At 38.0% G+C, this 16,557-nt stretch overlaps 1 protein-coding gene across 1 annotated transcript in view; it reads right to left on the bottom strand.

Moving 5' to 3' along the window:
• Positions 1-14,823, bottom strand: part of TMEM209 (transmembrane protein 209) — a 30,874-nt gene extending 16,051 nt beyond the window's left edge. Inside the window, exons 1-6 of the mRNA XM_081244143.1 lie at positions 14,740-14,823; positions 13,663-13,799; positions 13,463-13,518; positions 12,472-12,603; positions 11,765-12,006; positions 5,953-6,154 (exon numbers count right to left, since the gene is read on the bottom strand). Of these exons, the coding sequence (XP_081100269.1) occupies positions 5,953-6,154; positions 11,765-12,006; positions 12,472-12,603; positions 13,463-13,518; positions 13,663-13,799 (769 nt within the window). The 5' untranslated portion in view covers positions 14,740-14,823. The remainder of the gene's footprint in view (positions 1-5,952; positions 6,155-11,764; positions 12,007-12,471; positions 12,604-13,462; positions 13,519-13,662; positions 13,800-14,739) is intronic.
• Between the last annotated feature and the right edge of the window lie 1,734 nt (positions 14,824-16,557).

The following is a 16,557-nucleotide window of genomic DNA, read 5'->3' on the forward strand; positions in this document are numbered from 1 at the left end:
AACCTAGGCAATGGCAATCAAAGACAAAGCATCCTCTCCTCCCTGCTCCCAACGTTCTCTCTTCTTCAGAGAAATGGACTGCTGGTGCTAAAAATTAAAAAGAACATTTTCTGAGCAGTATCACTTTAAGAGCCATATGCTCTCTAAGTGGCTGAAAGTGTCTGTTTATTTTTGTTGTAAAATTAAGCTTGTTTCATTCTCTAAGACTTTCAAATGATTCAGAGAGAAACAAAAGACAAATTTCTTCAGGAAATAAATAGGCTAAGGAGTTCTTGCTTGAATTTTTGGAAACTCTTTCTGAATGGGATAATTACAGCCTCTTATTAATAAACTAGTCTTTTGGCTAGCAGCTAAACTCACTCTTCCCTGCACTACACTGTGTTCTATTTATAGTCTGTAGTAATTCCTGCCTTGTACTAAGAGACCATCTGTTGATTACACTTCTAAATTTATAAATTTACTTTTAGGAAACGTAAATAGTCACATTTAGGGACTTAATACTACAGAGGAATCTACCACAGTACTTATCACACTTTAAGGTCTGTTTCTTTTTCCAAATAAAATTTGAGCTCTTTGAGGGCAGGGAGTATTTTTTTCCTGAGCATCTAGCCCAGTACCTGAATAAAGAGCAAATTTTCAATGACAACTATATGATACTTATGAAGAGTTTATTTTTTCAGAGTTTACCTGATATCAAAAATATCAGTTAATATTTCATACCCTCACACAAAAGTCACAAATACAAACTGGTTTTTTTTAAATCTTAGCAGAATTTTTAAAAGGAATGACTGTAAAATAATAAAACTGGTTTTCTAGTGATGTTTACAGGCACAAAAGACGAGAAATCATGAAAGGGACATGTGGCAGTATTTCAAGTCACAGCATCAAAACCTTGAAGGTTAGCCAGTCTTGTGCTAGTAGCACTGGTGAAAGTTACGTTTCATGCTGGCATGAAAATAAATAATTACATATAATAGAGAAATACCACACTTGGGGTAAAAAAAATTCAAGTAGGACTTCTGGTAACACTGACTTAGAGGAATGAATTAATGTCAAGAAAAGAAGTTTTAAACAAGCACGAATGATTTAATAGGGAATAAAAAAGGAAGGTAAGAGACATGGTCATGATAGAGCACAAAGTTTATCCTATTTTGATTATTTTGACTATTAACTTTGAAAATGATAATCAAGCTTTCTGAGAGAAAACTTGAACTTAAGAAAAATTTCAATAAAGTGTGGCTTTAGATGACAAAAGAAGTTTTATACAGATGACAGAAATATGTTTTTATATCTGTTGTACATTAGCCAAAGTACAAGGAAAATATATATAGCGAGTGACACAATAGGGCCTCTCTGTAATGACCACCACCACCAAAATAGCACAAAACCTGTAGCTGGAGAACCACAAAGACCAAAGAATCAAAGCACACAGAGATTTGGAATTCTGGCAACATAACAAATCAGGTAACCTGAAACATCTCCAGATATATATATGCTTATCAAATAAAATATATAATTTAAATGAATAATGGAGCTTGCACAAATGTAAGAGGAAGAGTCAGTGGCTAAAAATGAAGAGGGAATTGAAAATTGGGAGTGGCCAGTGGCCTGCATGTGAGCTGATGCCGTGGCTGCTCTGGAGCATTTTGTAGGCTTTGGGAAACCTATCAGCTTGGATTTCAGTGCCTGGGAACTGGAAATATGGATACAGGTCCAGGAGAGGTAGACAGCTGGACTGAGAACTTCTTCCTGTCTCTATTCCCTGCACCCCACATAGAGCCAGGAACCTCAAAGGGCCACATTCTCAGTGGATAAGGAAAAAACATCTGTCCACCGACACCAGGAAATAACAAGGAAGCTTGTCTCTCTTAGGCTGTTTAAAAAGAAACCCCCAGAGATTTAAAAATTACAGATCTATCTTCACATGGGTTTACAGTGCCCGTTTACACTCCCTGTGAGGTCCAAGAACCTCCAAGCCCTAAAATTACTTAAGTTAGTTCAAGGTCAATGATGTTCCTTAGGCACCCGGTAGAGGCAAATATAAAACTGCTAGCAGGAAACAAGGCTTCCATCCAGCCTGCCTAGGACAGAAAAAGCACAGATAAAACTCTACTGAGGATGAGCTTACCAAAAACAAACAATAATTACATAAATCACAGGGAAACATGTCTCCACACAAATGAGTCAACAAGAAAAAAATGTTAGCATGTAATCTCCAAGAACTTTAGATAACAGACAGAGACTTTTAAAAAGCATGTTTAAAGTGACTGAGATAGGAAAAAGAATTGAAAACATAAGAACAAAACAAGATACTCTAAATCAGGCATATCTGAAAGAGAACCAAATGAAACTCTGAAAACTGAAAAAAAAAAAAAAAAAAAAGACAAAGAGCTCAATGAGTTAGTTAAACAGCAGTTCAGACAATGCTGAAGAAAGAACTATCAGTCCAAACTGGCCAAAACAAACAAACTGTGGGGTGAGGAGTAAAACAGAAAGCTCTTCTTTATAGAATGCCAAACCACTAAATGTAGAAGAAATGAAAGTATTAGAAAGTCTCCATTTTGCAACCACTACTGTATTAACTCACTCAGGACAGGATCATCAATGGATGCTAAAACCACTGGATGAAAGCCTGCTGGAGGAACAGGATAGTCACAAGTCTCAGAAGCATCACACTATAGATTGTTTATTAATTACGGAAGGGAAAAATCTTACGAAGAAATCAGGCCATCACTATGACCAAGTGATCCAATTTAACTTTACCAATAAAGGGACAAAATGATATCATGTGTCCCCTGATGTGATACATTGAAGGGAACACACCACCACCTAAGTTGTATTCTTGCCAAAAATATATTTAAACTGAATCTAATAATGAGAAAATGATGACACAAATACAAATTTGCAAAACTAGCCTTATATCTTCAAAAGGTAAATGTCATAAAAGACAAGAAAGAAAACAAACAAAAACTCACAAATGTTCTAGATTAAGGAAGACAAAAGAAGCCTGACAATTAAATGCAATACATGATCCTTGACGGGATCCACCATCAGTTACAGAAAAAATAGCTACAAAGGTCATTATTGGGTCAACTGGAGGAAATGTAAGTATGAAGAATAGTAGTAGCTTAAATATGAGAATCATACTGTAGTTAGAAAGGAAAATGTCCTTGCTCTTAGGAGATGCCATGTGAAATACGTAGTGATGAAGTGGCCATTCAGCAAAAGAGTGTGTGTGTGAGAGAGGATATGTGACTGCCTGGTTTCTCGCTGCTGGAGAAAGGAGCTATAAATATGTAAAGGGAGGAGGCTAGAACAAACCCTGTGTAGTTGGACTGGAATTGGAGGTATCATAGGAACTCATGGTTTTTAATATATATAGATGGATAGACGGAGAAATATACAAATGGATGGGTGTGTGTGTGTGTGTGTGTGTGTGTTTCCACATATATTTCCTAGCTGTCTGCTCAGTGGACCTAGATTAACCATGGCATATCCAGTGCCCAGACATTAATTTCTAAATATCTTTCTCCACTCAGCAATCATGGCCCCTTGGAGAAACAGACTAACTCCAGAGTTAGTTACTAGGGAAAGTATAAGAGGAGCCTGGATTATCTTGAGGGAGGCAGGGGGTGGCATGGGGTGGGGGCAGTGTTCAAAGAATGACACCGTCATGTCAAAAGAACACAGACTAGTGAAATCTGAGACATCTAACCATCAAAATAAATGACCTAATTGGAGAGAAGAAAAAGCCCTATCTTACAGTAGAATGCCAACAAATAAATGTAAAAGGTGGTTGCACAACGAAGTGAATGTACTTAATACCACTAAATGATACACTTAAAAATGTTTAAAATGGTAAACCTTATGTATATTTTACCACACACACAGAAAAAGTTTAAAAAACATAAAAGGGATAAATAATGAAGGAATGATGGAATTAGAAAGGCACTATGACAACCAACATAGTAATAATTAAATTTGCAAAGATTATTAAAAGGGTGTTAAAACTATTAAGTGAAAATTTGATGAGGAACAGAATATTTATAGTCTCAAAGTAGTTCCCCACAAAATAACTATTAATTATTTACAAATACTTAAATAAAAATACTCAATTACCTAAAACTTATGGGGGTACAGAAGGGTTAAAAGTATACAGACAGATATAGATATACAAGGCAAATACTAATCAAAAGAAAACTAGTATAGTTGTGTTAATGTCAGACAAAATAGACTTGAAGGCAAAAAGCCTAACAGATAAAGATAAAAGGAGTAATTGACTAGAAGGATATTCTGAATTTACACGCACTTATAATAATCTCATGTATATTTAGCAAATCTGACAGAGTTATGAGGAGACATTTAACGGGAAACACTCAGTGGGAGCATTTAACACGCTTTCTTAGTAACTAATAAATCAAACAGATAAAAATTAATAAGGCTTCCCTGGTGGCGCAGTGGTTAAGAATCCACCTGCCAATGCAGGGGACACGGGTTCGACTCCTGGTCTGGGAAGATCCGACATGCCGCGGAGCAACTAAGCCCGTGCGCCACAACTACTGAGCCTGTGCGCCACAACTACTGAGCCCGCGTGCCTAGAGCCTGTGCTCCGCAACAAGAGAAGCCACCGCAATGAGAATCCCACACACCGCAACGAAGAATAGCCCCCACTCACCGCAACTAGAGAAAGCCCGCACGCAGCAACGAAGACCCAAAACAGCCATAAATAAATAAATTAAAAAACATAACACCATCATGAAGCTTGACTCAATGAGCAAACATGAAGCCCAATATTTAGAGACTATGCATTCTTTTCAACACACCAAGAACCACTCATAAAAAGTGGTCATAAATAGCAGGCCTAAATACAAGTCTCAAAAAATATAAAAAAATTAATAGGGTACAGATCGAAATCTCTAGCCAGAGTACAATTAACTTAGGAAAAAACAGATAACAAAGTCTTTCATTTCACATACTTGGAAATTAAAAGCAACACCAATCACCAATAATACTTCCAAACAATATGTCTAAATAACTCCTATATGTCAACGAAGAAATAAAAATGGAAGTCAGAAAATACCCGGATATGACAAAAATATGTAGAGGGTACATAGGATTCTTTGTATTCTACTCTATAATTTTCGGTATCCTTGAAATATTTCCAAATTTAAAAAGAAGAAAAAGCATGTATCAACAAATAACAAGATAATATTGATTTGTTTCTTTGACATGTGTGGCACTTACAGGCAAAATTAAATTAAAAATCAATAGAGAGATTTCAAGTGACACAAAGAGCCATGGTCCAATAACTGGCTTCCTCACTGTGGCCATGCTTTAGCACCTAATGTGCTTTCTGTGAAAGTTCCTGAGGGGCAAAATCATTACTCGGCTCAATAGCCTAACTTGGTTTCAATAATAGACTTTGTAATAATCAAATCCACCCCGAATAGATTAAGATTTGCTAACACCGTTTCCCAAGGCAAACGAGAGACAAGTTAAAAACTGTTCCGAAAACAAGAGCACTTCTGGAGCAAATCCACGCTCCCTCCAGCCTCCCTGCCACACCAACCTTCCCAAGGACTACCTGAAAGGAGACAACTATCACTTCATGAAGCCCTGCTGTGGACCGCATCAAAAAGTTGTAGGACCTCAACTTTCAAACAGATTATAACTTACAGTATACGAAAAAGCCTTCAATCGTAATGTAGACAAAAGGGTCAAGATTTCCGTTAGCTCAGCTATATTTTACATCTTAAATTTTGGTGAACTTAATTCTTCTAACTGAACAAAATACAAAACCAAAATATACTTCTCTCTTAAGTTACACAAGGTGTATTACTAAAGGACTTAAACACTTATGTATGGGATCAAAGTAACAAAAATAATAGGCTGAAGATAACGTAAAATGACACAAAAATACATACATTAGATCTAAATAAAATATATATGTACCCAGATTAACTCTATGCTGTTTCTCTTCTTCACTTCTAAGAAAAGTATCCAAGGTTCGTAGGTCTGTCATGTAGTCTTCTTTGTCAGTTGGGGAGTTGTAGACGGTGGGTGAAGAACGGTAGCGAGATCTCAATCCACTGTTCTCCACTGGTCCAATAGTGGTAGGGTATGGAGAAGATGGAGAGGGACTATAGCTGGCCAACTATACAAAATAAAAGAGCTTTATTTTATTTTTCTTTAACTGAAATTTCTTTGTTTTGGTTTTTGACTTTCAAAAAGTACACACCAATTACAATGGCCAAAATCCAGAGCACTGACAACACCAAATGCTGGCGAGGATGCAGAGTAACAGGAACTTGGATTCATTGCTGGTGAGAATGCAAAACAGTCACTTTGGAAGACAGTTTGGCAGTTTCTTACAAAACTAAACGTACTATTACCATAACAAACATCCTCCTCCTTGGCATTTACCCCCAAAAGCTGAAAATTTATGTCCATACAAAGATCTGCACACAGACGTTTATAAGAAACTTTATTCATAACTGTCAAAACTTGGAAGCAACCAAGATGTCCTTCAGTAGGTCAGTGGATAAACCGTGGTACATCCAGATGATGGAATGTTATTCAGCACTAAAGGATATGAGCTAGCAAGCCATGAAAAGACGTGGAGGAAACTTAAATGCATATTACTAAGTGAAAGAAGCCAATCTGAAAAGGCTACATATTGTATGATTGTGGAAAAGGTTGGGGTAGGGGGAGGATGTATAAGCGGAGCACAAAGGATTTTTAGGGCCATGAAATTACTCTGTATGAAACCACAGTGGTGGATACATGTCATATGTTTGTCCAGACACACAGACTGTACACCACCAAGAGTGAATGCTAATGTAAACTATGGACTCTGGGTGATAATGATGTGTCAGTGCAGGCTCTTCTATTTGTACAACTCTGCAGCAAGATGTTGATAGCGGGGGAAGCTGTGCCTGTGCGGGGGGGCAGGGCTACACAGAAAATCTCTTTTCTATTCCTCTCAATTCTGCTGTGAACCTGAAACTGTTCTAAAAATAGTCTATTTTCCAAAAAAGTAATATATGTATATTTTAAAAAATGAAAAGCATGAAGAAAATAAGCCATACTTGTTAATTCTACCACCTAGAGATACTATAATCCTTTTTCACATTTCATGTATTTTCAACTCTTTAAATGTACATATATGTTAATATATTTTTGTTTTTATATAGTTGAGGTAATACCCTTTAGCATTATATTGTTTTTTTAAAGTTAACAAGAATTTTCTATAAAAATCCTTTGTAAATATTCTTACTAGCTATATAATACTTCATAATACAAATCTATCATAATTTATTTTTACATTCATATATTCTAGACATTTGGATTGTCTAAAATTTTTGGTTACTGTGAATAATGTTATGATCAGCGTCTTTGTGCATAAATCTTAGCTTAATTTCTGATGACTTCCTTTAGGAGATCCCTAGAACTGAAATGACTTGACCAAAGCATATGAACATTTTTAATACACATTTCCATTCTATTAAATGAAAATGTTGTACTAAGTTATACTCCTTTCAGAAGAGAATAGATAGGAATACCTATTTTGGTATGTGTCCATCAGCATTACTATTTAAAAATATTTATGATGTATAAAATATTTTTAAATGTATATTTAATTTGCATTTTCCTTATACTTATTAAATACCTTAAAAATACAATTACTTGTCAGTAGTATTACCTATTATATTAACTACTTACTCCAGTACATTGACAATTTTTTTCTACTGGGGTTTCATGATCAATTTATATTAGTTTGTAATAAATTAAGGACTAACAAATTTTATAATATTTAATGCTGTTTACAAATAAAAATGTTAATCCTCTTCCACATTGATTTTTCTTTTATCTCAATTAACATGTTAAATCCTTATATATATTATGACTGTATCTGGGTTACTGTTTCATTAACTGGTTTTATCTTGCTCATGGGGCGTAATATTTTATGCTTCATTTACCTTATCTTATTTCATCCTCTCAATAAGTGGTAAATATTATTACTGTATTAATTTTAGGTATAAGAGGTTAGGTAACGTCTCAAGATCATACCAGGACACCATTCCAGTTTTCTGACTCTATTCTGTTCCAAGGCAGTGATTTCCACCATTCTGTCTTCCAGGTCACTTATCCATTCTTCTGCCTCAGTTATTCTATTATTCCTTCTAGTGTATTTTTCATTTCAGTTATTGTATTGTTCATCTGTTTGTTCTTTAGTTCTTCTAGGTCTTTGTTAAACATTTCTTGCATCTTCTTAATCTTTGCCTCCATTCTTTTTCCGAGATCCTGGATCATCTTCACTATCATTATTCTGAATTCTTTTTCTGGAGGGTTACCTGTTTCCACTTCATTTAGTTGTTTTTCTGGGGTTTTATCTGGGACATAATCCTCTGCTTTTTCATTTTGTCTAACTTTCTGTGATTGTGGTTTTCGTTCTGCAGGCTGCAAGATTGTAGCTCTTGCTTCTGCTGTCTGCCCTCTGGTGGATGAGGCTAAGAGGGACTGGGTCTTGCTCTGGTGGGCAGGGCCATGCTCAGTAAAACTTGTCTGCTGATGGGTGGGGCTGTGTTCCCTCCCTGTTAGTTGTTTGGCCTGAGGTGATCCAGCACTGGAGCCTACAGGATATATGGTGGGGTGGCCTCCAGGAGGGCTCACGCCAGTGACTACTTCCCAGAACTGCTGCTGCCAGTGCCCTTGTCCCCACTGTAAGCCTCAGCCACCCCCCACCTCTGCAGGAGACCCTCCAACACTAGTGGGTAGGTTGGTTCAGTCTCCTATGGGGTCACTGCTCCTTCCCCTGGGTCCTGGTGCACACAAGACTTTGTGTGTGCCTTCCAAGAGTGGAGTCTCTGTTTCCCCCAGTCCTGTGGAAGTCCTGCAACCAAATCCTGCTGGCCTTCAAAGTCAGATTCTCTGGGGATTCCTACTCACGTTGCCAGACCCCCTAACATGGGGCTCAGAACTTTCACTCCAGTAGGAGAAGTTCTGTGGTATAATTGTTCTCCAGTTTGTGGGTTGCTCACCTGGTGGGTATGGGATTTGATTTTATCGTGATTGCACCCCTCCTACTGTCTCAATGCGGCTTCTCCTTTGTCTTTGATTGTGGAGTATCTTTTTTGGTGGGTTCCAGCGTCTTCCTTTCGATGGTTATTCAGCAGTTAGTTGTGATTTCAGTGCTCTCACAAGAAGAGATGAGCACATGTCCTTCTACTCTGCCATCTTGAACCAATCTCCTCCAGTTTTCTAACTCTGGAGCTTACACTTCTAACATGTTTTATTGGATCAGAACGATCTGTTCATACAATAGCAAAATGTTGACAACTGTTGAAGATGGGTAATAGATATGCAGGAGTTCACTATACTTGTCCCTTCATTTTTGTGTATGTTTGAAAATTTCCATAATCAAAAGTTTAAAAAGTAATTGTTTCTTGAAAATTTAAAAGAACTCAATGGTAAAACTTCTGGGCCCTAATGTGTTGTGTGGATGTATGTGATTAATAGTTTTTAAATTTTCTTCCTTGATTTATTTCGGTTTTCTACTACTTTGTCAATTTTAGCATTTTATTTTTTTTAACATCTTTATTGGAGTATAATAGCTTTACTATGGTGTGTTAGTTTCTGCTTTATAACAAAGTGAATCAGTTATACATATACATATGTCCCCATATCTCTTCCCTCTTGCATCTCCCTCCCTCCCACCCTCCCTATCCCACCACTCTAGGTGGTCACAAGCACCAAGCTGATCTCCCTGTGTTATGCGGCTGCTTCCCACTAGCTATCTATTTTACTTTTGGTAGTGTATATACGTCCATGCCACTCTCTTTGTCCCAGCTTACCTTTCCCCCTCCCCGTATCCTCAAGTCCATTCTCTAGTAGGTCTGCATCTTTATTCCCGTCTTGCCCCTAGGTTCTTCTGACCATTTTTTCTTTTTCTTTCTTTTTTTTTAGATTCCATATATATGTTAGCATACAGTATTTGTTTTTCTCTTTCTGACTTACTTCACTCTGTATGACACTCTCTAGGTCCATCCACCTCACTACAAATAACTCAGTTTCGTTCCTTTTTATGGCTCAGTAATATTCCATTGTATATATGTGCCTCACCTTCTTTATCCATTCGTCTGTTGATGGATACTTAAGTTGCTTCCATGTCCTGGCTATTGTAAATAGAGCTGCAATGAACATTTTGGTACATGACTCTTTTTGAATTATGGTTTTCTCAGGGTATTTGCCCAGCAGTGGGAATGCTGGGTCATATGGTAGTTCTGCTTTTAGTTTTTTAAGGAACCTCCATACTGTTCTCCATAGTGGCTGTATCAATTTTAGCATTTTTTCCCCAGAAAAATAATTATTAATTTCATTAATTTTTCCAAAGTATTACTGTGGTTCAACAGACACATATAGCATCTATATTCCATACACTGTGCTAAGGAAATAAAGATGAGTAAAAACACATAATCTTGTGCTCAAGGTTATAATATAGTAGAAAACAAGGTAATTAAGCAACGTTATGAGGTTTATGTACAGAGCTAATTAGTAGATACTAATAATAGTTTTTAAGAAATAAAAATAACTTAAATATTCAAGAGTAAACTAGGGTATATCCACTAGATGAGTATTAAGCAGCCATTAAACAGAAATTATGTTTGGGTGGTAGGATGATGAGTGATTTTTTCTACTAATTTCCTAATTTTCTGTAATGATCATATGGTACTTTTCCCATGAAAACAAAGTAAAACTATTTTAAAAAGTCGTATTTACCTATAGGTTATGAATTATCCTAATATTTAACTTACACAAAATTTTCTAAATTCCATTACTTGCCAAAATTATTATTAGGTAACCAGTAGTATGGAATTTCATTACAAAGAAATATTATGTAAAAGGGTAAGGGCAGTGTGTTGATTTCATTTCCAGACATTTCTCATTTAACTATAGAGATATTAGGCTAACTAGTGACAGCACCTGAATATGTTACCATCCCAGGAATTCCCTGGTGGTCCAGTGGTTAGGACTCCGTGCTTCCACTGCAGGGAACACGGGTTCAATCCCTGGTCAGGGAAGTAAGATCCTGCAAGCCACATAGTGTGGCCAAAAAAAAGTACTGGAAAATGTGACCATCCCTCTTTTAATGCCTATTTTATAGCCTTATGCATCAGGCAGGAGTCACAATTCCAAATTTGTCAATTTTGTTTCTATCAAGCCTAAAAATTAAAACAAAAGTCCACTTTACTGTGGGAGATGGAATGAAGGTTTCTAATCATCCTATGGAGAGTATTCATACTCAAGAGTCAAGTTACATGACAATCCCAGTTTCTAGCTTAGAAGATACTCCAGTATGATGAAAAGCATTAATATTCTATAAGGATATACAAAAGTTTCACATAAAGAAGCAAAGAAAGAGGGAAAACATGAGTAAAGGAAACTAAAGTAGAAAATCATAATTTAAACTTGTTTTAAAGACTGCAGAAAGATCCTAGATGGTGAACCTCAGTTCGTTATCTTTTCAAAAGCTAAACCTTTTCTTTTGTTTTAAGATGTGATAATAAAGAACTTCTAACTGCTGTCAGGAAATCTGGCTTCTATTCTTAGCTCTTAAGTGGGCAATTTGGGCAAGTCAATTATCCACTGGTCCTGGGTTTCTTCACTGATAAAACAAGGAGTTTCGACTCACTAGATGATTTTCAATTCGAACCTCCCAATTCTAAAATAGTAATGTGATTGGCCAAGAGAAAAGAGTCATTACCTTGTTATAACCACTGATGGGTGAGTAGGTCACTCCAGGGCTATAAGAACCACTGCCACCTGATGACAGACCTTGTAGCTGAGGGCTGTATCCAGTTATACAGCTGGTGGTGAACTTGGGGCTGGTACTGGGTGAGCGAGATGGGCTATAACTTAATACACTCTGACCCTGAATTGAAGGAGAAGGTGGAGAGGGAGGGATTTGGGGTGCTGCCAGATCACGTGGAGGAGTCGTCTGTACAACTAGAAGGAACAAACAAATAATTGTGTGTAAGTATAAATAAAATTTCTATGAAAACAGATTTAATGAACTGAATCTTTTCCTTCAGGAAAAGGGCAAGTAATAGAGTGACCTGGTTGTTAAATTACATAAAGTATTACTACCAAGGGACACAAATGACTGTTTACCATTTCCATAGAGTTCAAAATAAGAAATTGGCTTTAATGTAGCAAAAGTTAGTCATTTAATTTTAACAGTAATTCAACAATGGAACCAACTTCCATGAGGCTGTGAATGTTATTCAATTTATATAAATAGGAAAGATAATCATTGATCTTAAGACCATTTATTGTAGAACTGTTTAATATAGTTGAACCAGATGGCCTTAGAAGTCCCTTCTAGCTGAGTCTATGAGAGGAGAAAATTAAACTGAGAAAGACTTATTGCCAACCTTTCACCCACCTTTGCAAAAGATATGAAACACTTACCAGCTGTTTTCAACCCTAAAAGTGTTTGCTGTCCAGGGCTAACAACCAGACTTGTTGGTGCCACAGTGTACTTGAAATATCTCCAAAAATCAAATAAAGCGTTTAGGCTGAAGAGAGATGCAAGGGCAAACTCTGAAAGAGAACAATTTATTTATTTTTTAAAAGGGGGGTGGAACATTTAAAGGGGGGAAACAAAACCATGCATACTTTCGCAAATTAACAACAACAAAATTGAAAACTATCTTCTTATTCCTCATAAGAGTTACCACTTCATTTAATGAATGTCTATTATGTTTAAGGCATTTACCAGTGAGTTTCAAAATATTATCACTAATCCTTACGAACTTTTACAGTAAACATTTTCACCTTCATTTTAAAGATCAACCACCAGTTGTAAAGAAGTCAAGTGACTTTTGCAGTAGCTCACAGCTAGTTATTGAAGCCATGATTCTAACTCAGGTATGCAGATTCCAAAACTCTTGCTCTTCCACTTGCCACACCACTTCCCTATCGCAGACTTTAGCTTAATGTATGTATTAGACTTTGGAATTTACTTCAATGGCCATAAGGACCCTTTAATACCCAAGGACTACTGAAGAGCAGACAGAGAGAGAGGAAGGATGAGAAAACTGAGAAAGCCATCAATGGAGTAGAAATCAGGTTGACCTTGAAAGGTGAAAAGGTAGAGACGTAGGGAAGGCAATTCAGGGAGACAAATACAAACACAAATCTTACCAGCTCCAAACTTTATTTTTCTTCACAGAACTCATGATTATCTGGAATCGTATTATTAATTTGATTGTCTCTTCTACTAGAATATTCCTTCCATGAGGGCAGGGACCTTGTTCCCTTCCTGGTGCATTCCCAGTTTTGGGAACACAGCAGACACTCAAATATTTGTCGAATAAAGGAATGAATACTAAGCTGAATTAAACTGGAATGCAGTTTTTCACTGGGAGTAACTACATTGCAGTGAAAATTAATTACTTACCTATATACCAGAGGAGCCAGTGTGTCACATAACATGAATGATTCATTTTTCCAGTCCTGAAAAAAATTAAAAAGGCTTTTTAATAGTAACAAAACAAAACAAAACCACACCAAAAATCAAAACAAACACAAAACCTGTGGAACCAACCATTGGCCTCTTAAATTTTCACTTTTTTCCCCCTTTTTGGCTAATTAACTTACATTTCAGTATATATAATTCCAGCCATAGATACATTTAGGAGTCCCCAGGCTAAAACCACTTTCCTAGCTTCTGTTTCTTTTCTCATCTTGATGGTTCTGTCAATAAGGGAAGCACTAGGGTTTGGCTCCCCTTGCATCTGTTCAAAATCAAAAAGCACGAGAATTAATTAAAAGAAACAACTTCTCCATTTAAGAAATCAAACTTGTTATAAGGTAACTAAAAATTGCATCTACTTTTCCTCTTCAAATGTCTTTCCTAACTTTCTCTAATTTTAATATTAGTATATAAAAGGGCGCCCTAAATTACAGCTTCATTGGCACCACATTGTAATCAACAGAGACCTGGCTGTTTCCTTCAGAGAATAATTTAATACTTCCAATAAAGAAAGATATCTTATTTTGTAATTTAAAGGTTAGTGGTTATGTTTGCAATTACGCCTTGTTGTGTTTTTGGAATATGTCACAAGACTAGGCCAAGGGCTATAAGAAATTCAAAATACCAAGTTTTGGGAGAAAGTATTCCAAATAAGATATGTCATTACTCTCCTCCCACATGCTAGTGCATAAGTCATTAACTGCCTATGATCTTTATTTAACAACGCTGCACACGACCGACACACGCCAGAGATCTCTGATTCGTGTTGCTGATAAAATATAAGGATTTAACTTTGAGAAGGGCGAGTACTCATGGTGTAAAGGGGATACAGGTGAGTTGGGGAGAGTGAGCAGTTTTGGTCCACATTAGGATTTATTATTTCCTCTGTTTTCCTAGGCCTCATCTCTTGCAGACAAGTGTTAAGACTTGTTCCAGATATATGGAGTCGTATCCCACAGAGTAAGAGCAGTACCCTTCCCGACACCCTGCCCCCGAGTCAACACTACCCAGTGCGGAGAGTTTCCCTCCCTGGCTCTCGCAGCACACTTTATGGCTTCTTTCCTCCCTTCCACCACGGGTAGTAGGAGGTCTGGCCACACTCCCCTTTGGCTCAACACTCGCCAGGTCCGCAGGCGCGTAACTCCCACGGCCCGCGTGGACTCAAAAGTCCAGACACCACAAAGACAACCCCGAAAACGCACCGTGCTCTTCGCCCGGAAACGGCTGGCTCGCGCCACTCTCCACTGCGCATGCGCGAAGCCAAGCTTTAAGGCGAAAGCGACCGGCTTGTGGGGCTACAGTTACAGGAAGAACGAGGCTGTCGCTTCTCGCGAGAAGAGGGGAGTGGGGGAGGGAGAGGGGCTAGGAGCGTTACCAGGGAAACAGCCGTTGGATTTGTGGCGCCCGCTCAGGTGAGGGGAGAAAGCTGAGCAGCAAAAATTCAGACCAGGTTCTGAACCCGCAGTAAAAAGTAATAACTATAAGAAGGTGAATTTCTATATATTAATATAACTTTTGCTTCCTTAGGGCGCTTATGGACACTTTTTTTTTTTTTTTTTTTTTTTTTTTTTTGCGGTACGCGGGCCTCTCACCGCTGCGGCCTCTCCCGCTGCAGAGCACAGGCTCCGGACGCACAGGCCCAGCGGCCATCGCCCACGGGCCGAGCCGCTCCGCGGCATGTGGGATCTTCCCGGACCGGGGCACGAACCTGTGTTCCCTGCATCGGCAGGCGGACTCTCAACCACTGCGCCACCAGGGAAGCCCTAAGGGCACATTTTTAAGCAGATTTTATTAAGCAGGGTGGCCAAGTGTAGGATACAGAGTACTTGGTGATGGGTCCAGACACCATCAGCAATGACAAAGCATTTCTCATACCTCTGTGTTAAAAAAAAAAAATTAAGTGTTCTGACCCGATGTAAATTCTGAAATATCCGTGTAACGAGGGTGCAGCAGTAACAAGAAAAAACAAATTGTTTTGTTAAACTTCTTAGTGGTTTTGAGGTATTTTTTTTTAAATAAAAACACTCTTTACTTTTCCTGCATATTCTTTGGAAGAATTTCTAATCCTGAGGAAAAGGTTCATCAGGGAGTTCAGTTTGCTTTTATCTAACAAATACAAATGCCCACAATGTGCCGCTGAGCCGCGTGGGGATGTGAAAATAAAATCTTCCCTGGTTACCGCCTGGAGGAGCTCAGCCCGGGGGAGGCCGGTAGGTTCACTAGAAAGGCAGGTGAGGTGGGGCGCAGTGAACCCCGAGGAGTCGCGGCGGGCCCAGCCCTGCATCCCCGCGAGCTTCCTGGAGGAGGCGACGAGGGCCTAAAGCAGACCGGCATGGTCCAGAATGCGTGCGCAGGGTCTGGAGACTTGCTCGTGGGGATGCAAAGTGTGCCTCTTAATAAAGACATCACGCCGTGTCATAATAAGCTAACGGATTGTTACATCTTGTACGTCCCAGTGACCAAAAATTTTTCCTAAAATGCTCCTAAGGTCCAATAGAAGAAAATGAAGTTTCCTCGTGGTATTGCATGTTAATGAAAATCTGCAGGTATGCTGTGCTCTTAAAGATCTAACCCATTTTTTTGAAGTGGAGTTTTTATACTTTTTAGATTGCCTTAGCAGCAATGGTGTTTTGCTCTAGTTTTAGATATAGAGATGAACTAACTTGAAAATTGTGCATATGTACAGTCAAAATTAGAATACAAGTTTCCTCCCCAACCCATGTCTGACTCTTTCATAAGAAGAAATTGTGCATGTTTGATGTAATTCATAACAGGTACATCTATGTTTTTCCTCTTAATGTAATCTATGAATTACTGTGCGTTTATTCAAGGCTTAAAAAGGAACATGACTACCTCAATTAGATGTATTGTTGGCATTATGTATTAGTTTGCTAGGGTTGGGGTAGCCATAGCAAAATACCACAGATTGGGTGGCTTAAACCACAGAAATTAATTTTTTCACAGTTGTAGAGGGTGGAAGTCTGAGATCAAGGTGCCAGCAGGATTGGTTTCTCCGGAGC

Source organism: Mesoplodon bidens (assembly GCF_964165515.1).
Source record: "Mesoplodon bidens genome assembly, chromosome: 9".
Classification (NCBI taxonomy): domain Eukaryota; kingdom Metazoa; phylum Chordata; class Mammalia; order Artiodactyla; family Ziphiidae; genus Mesoplodon; species Mesoplodon bidens.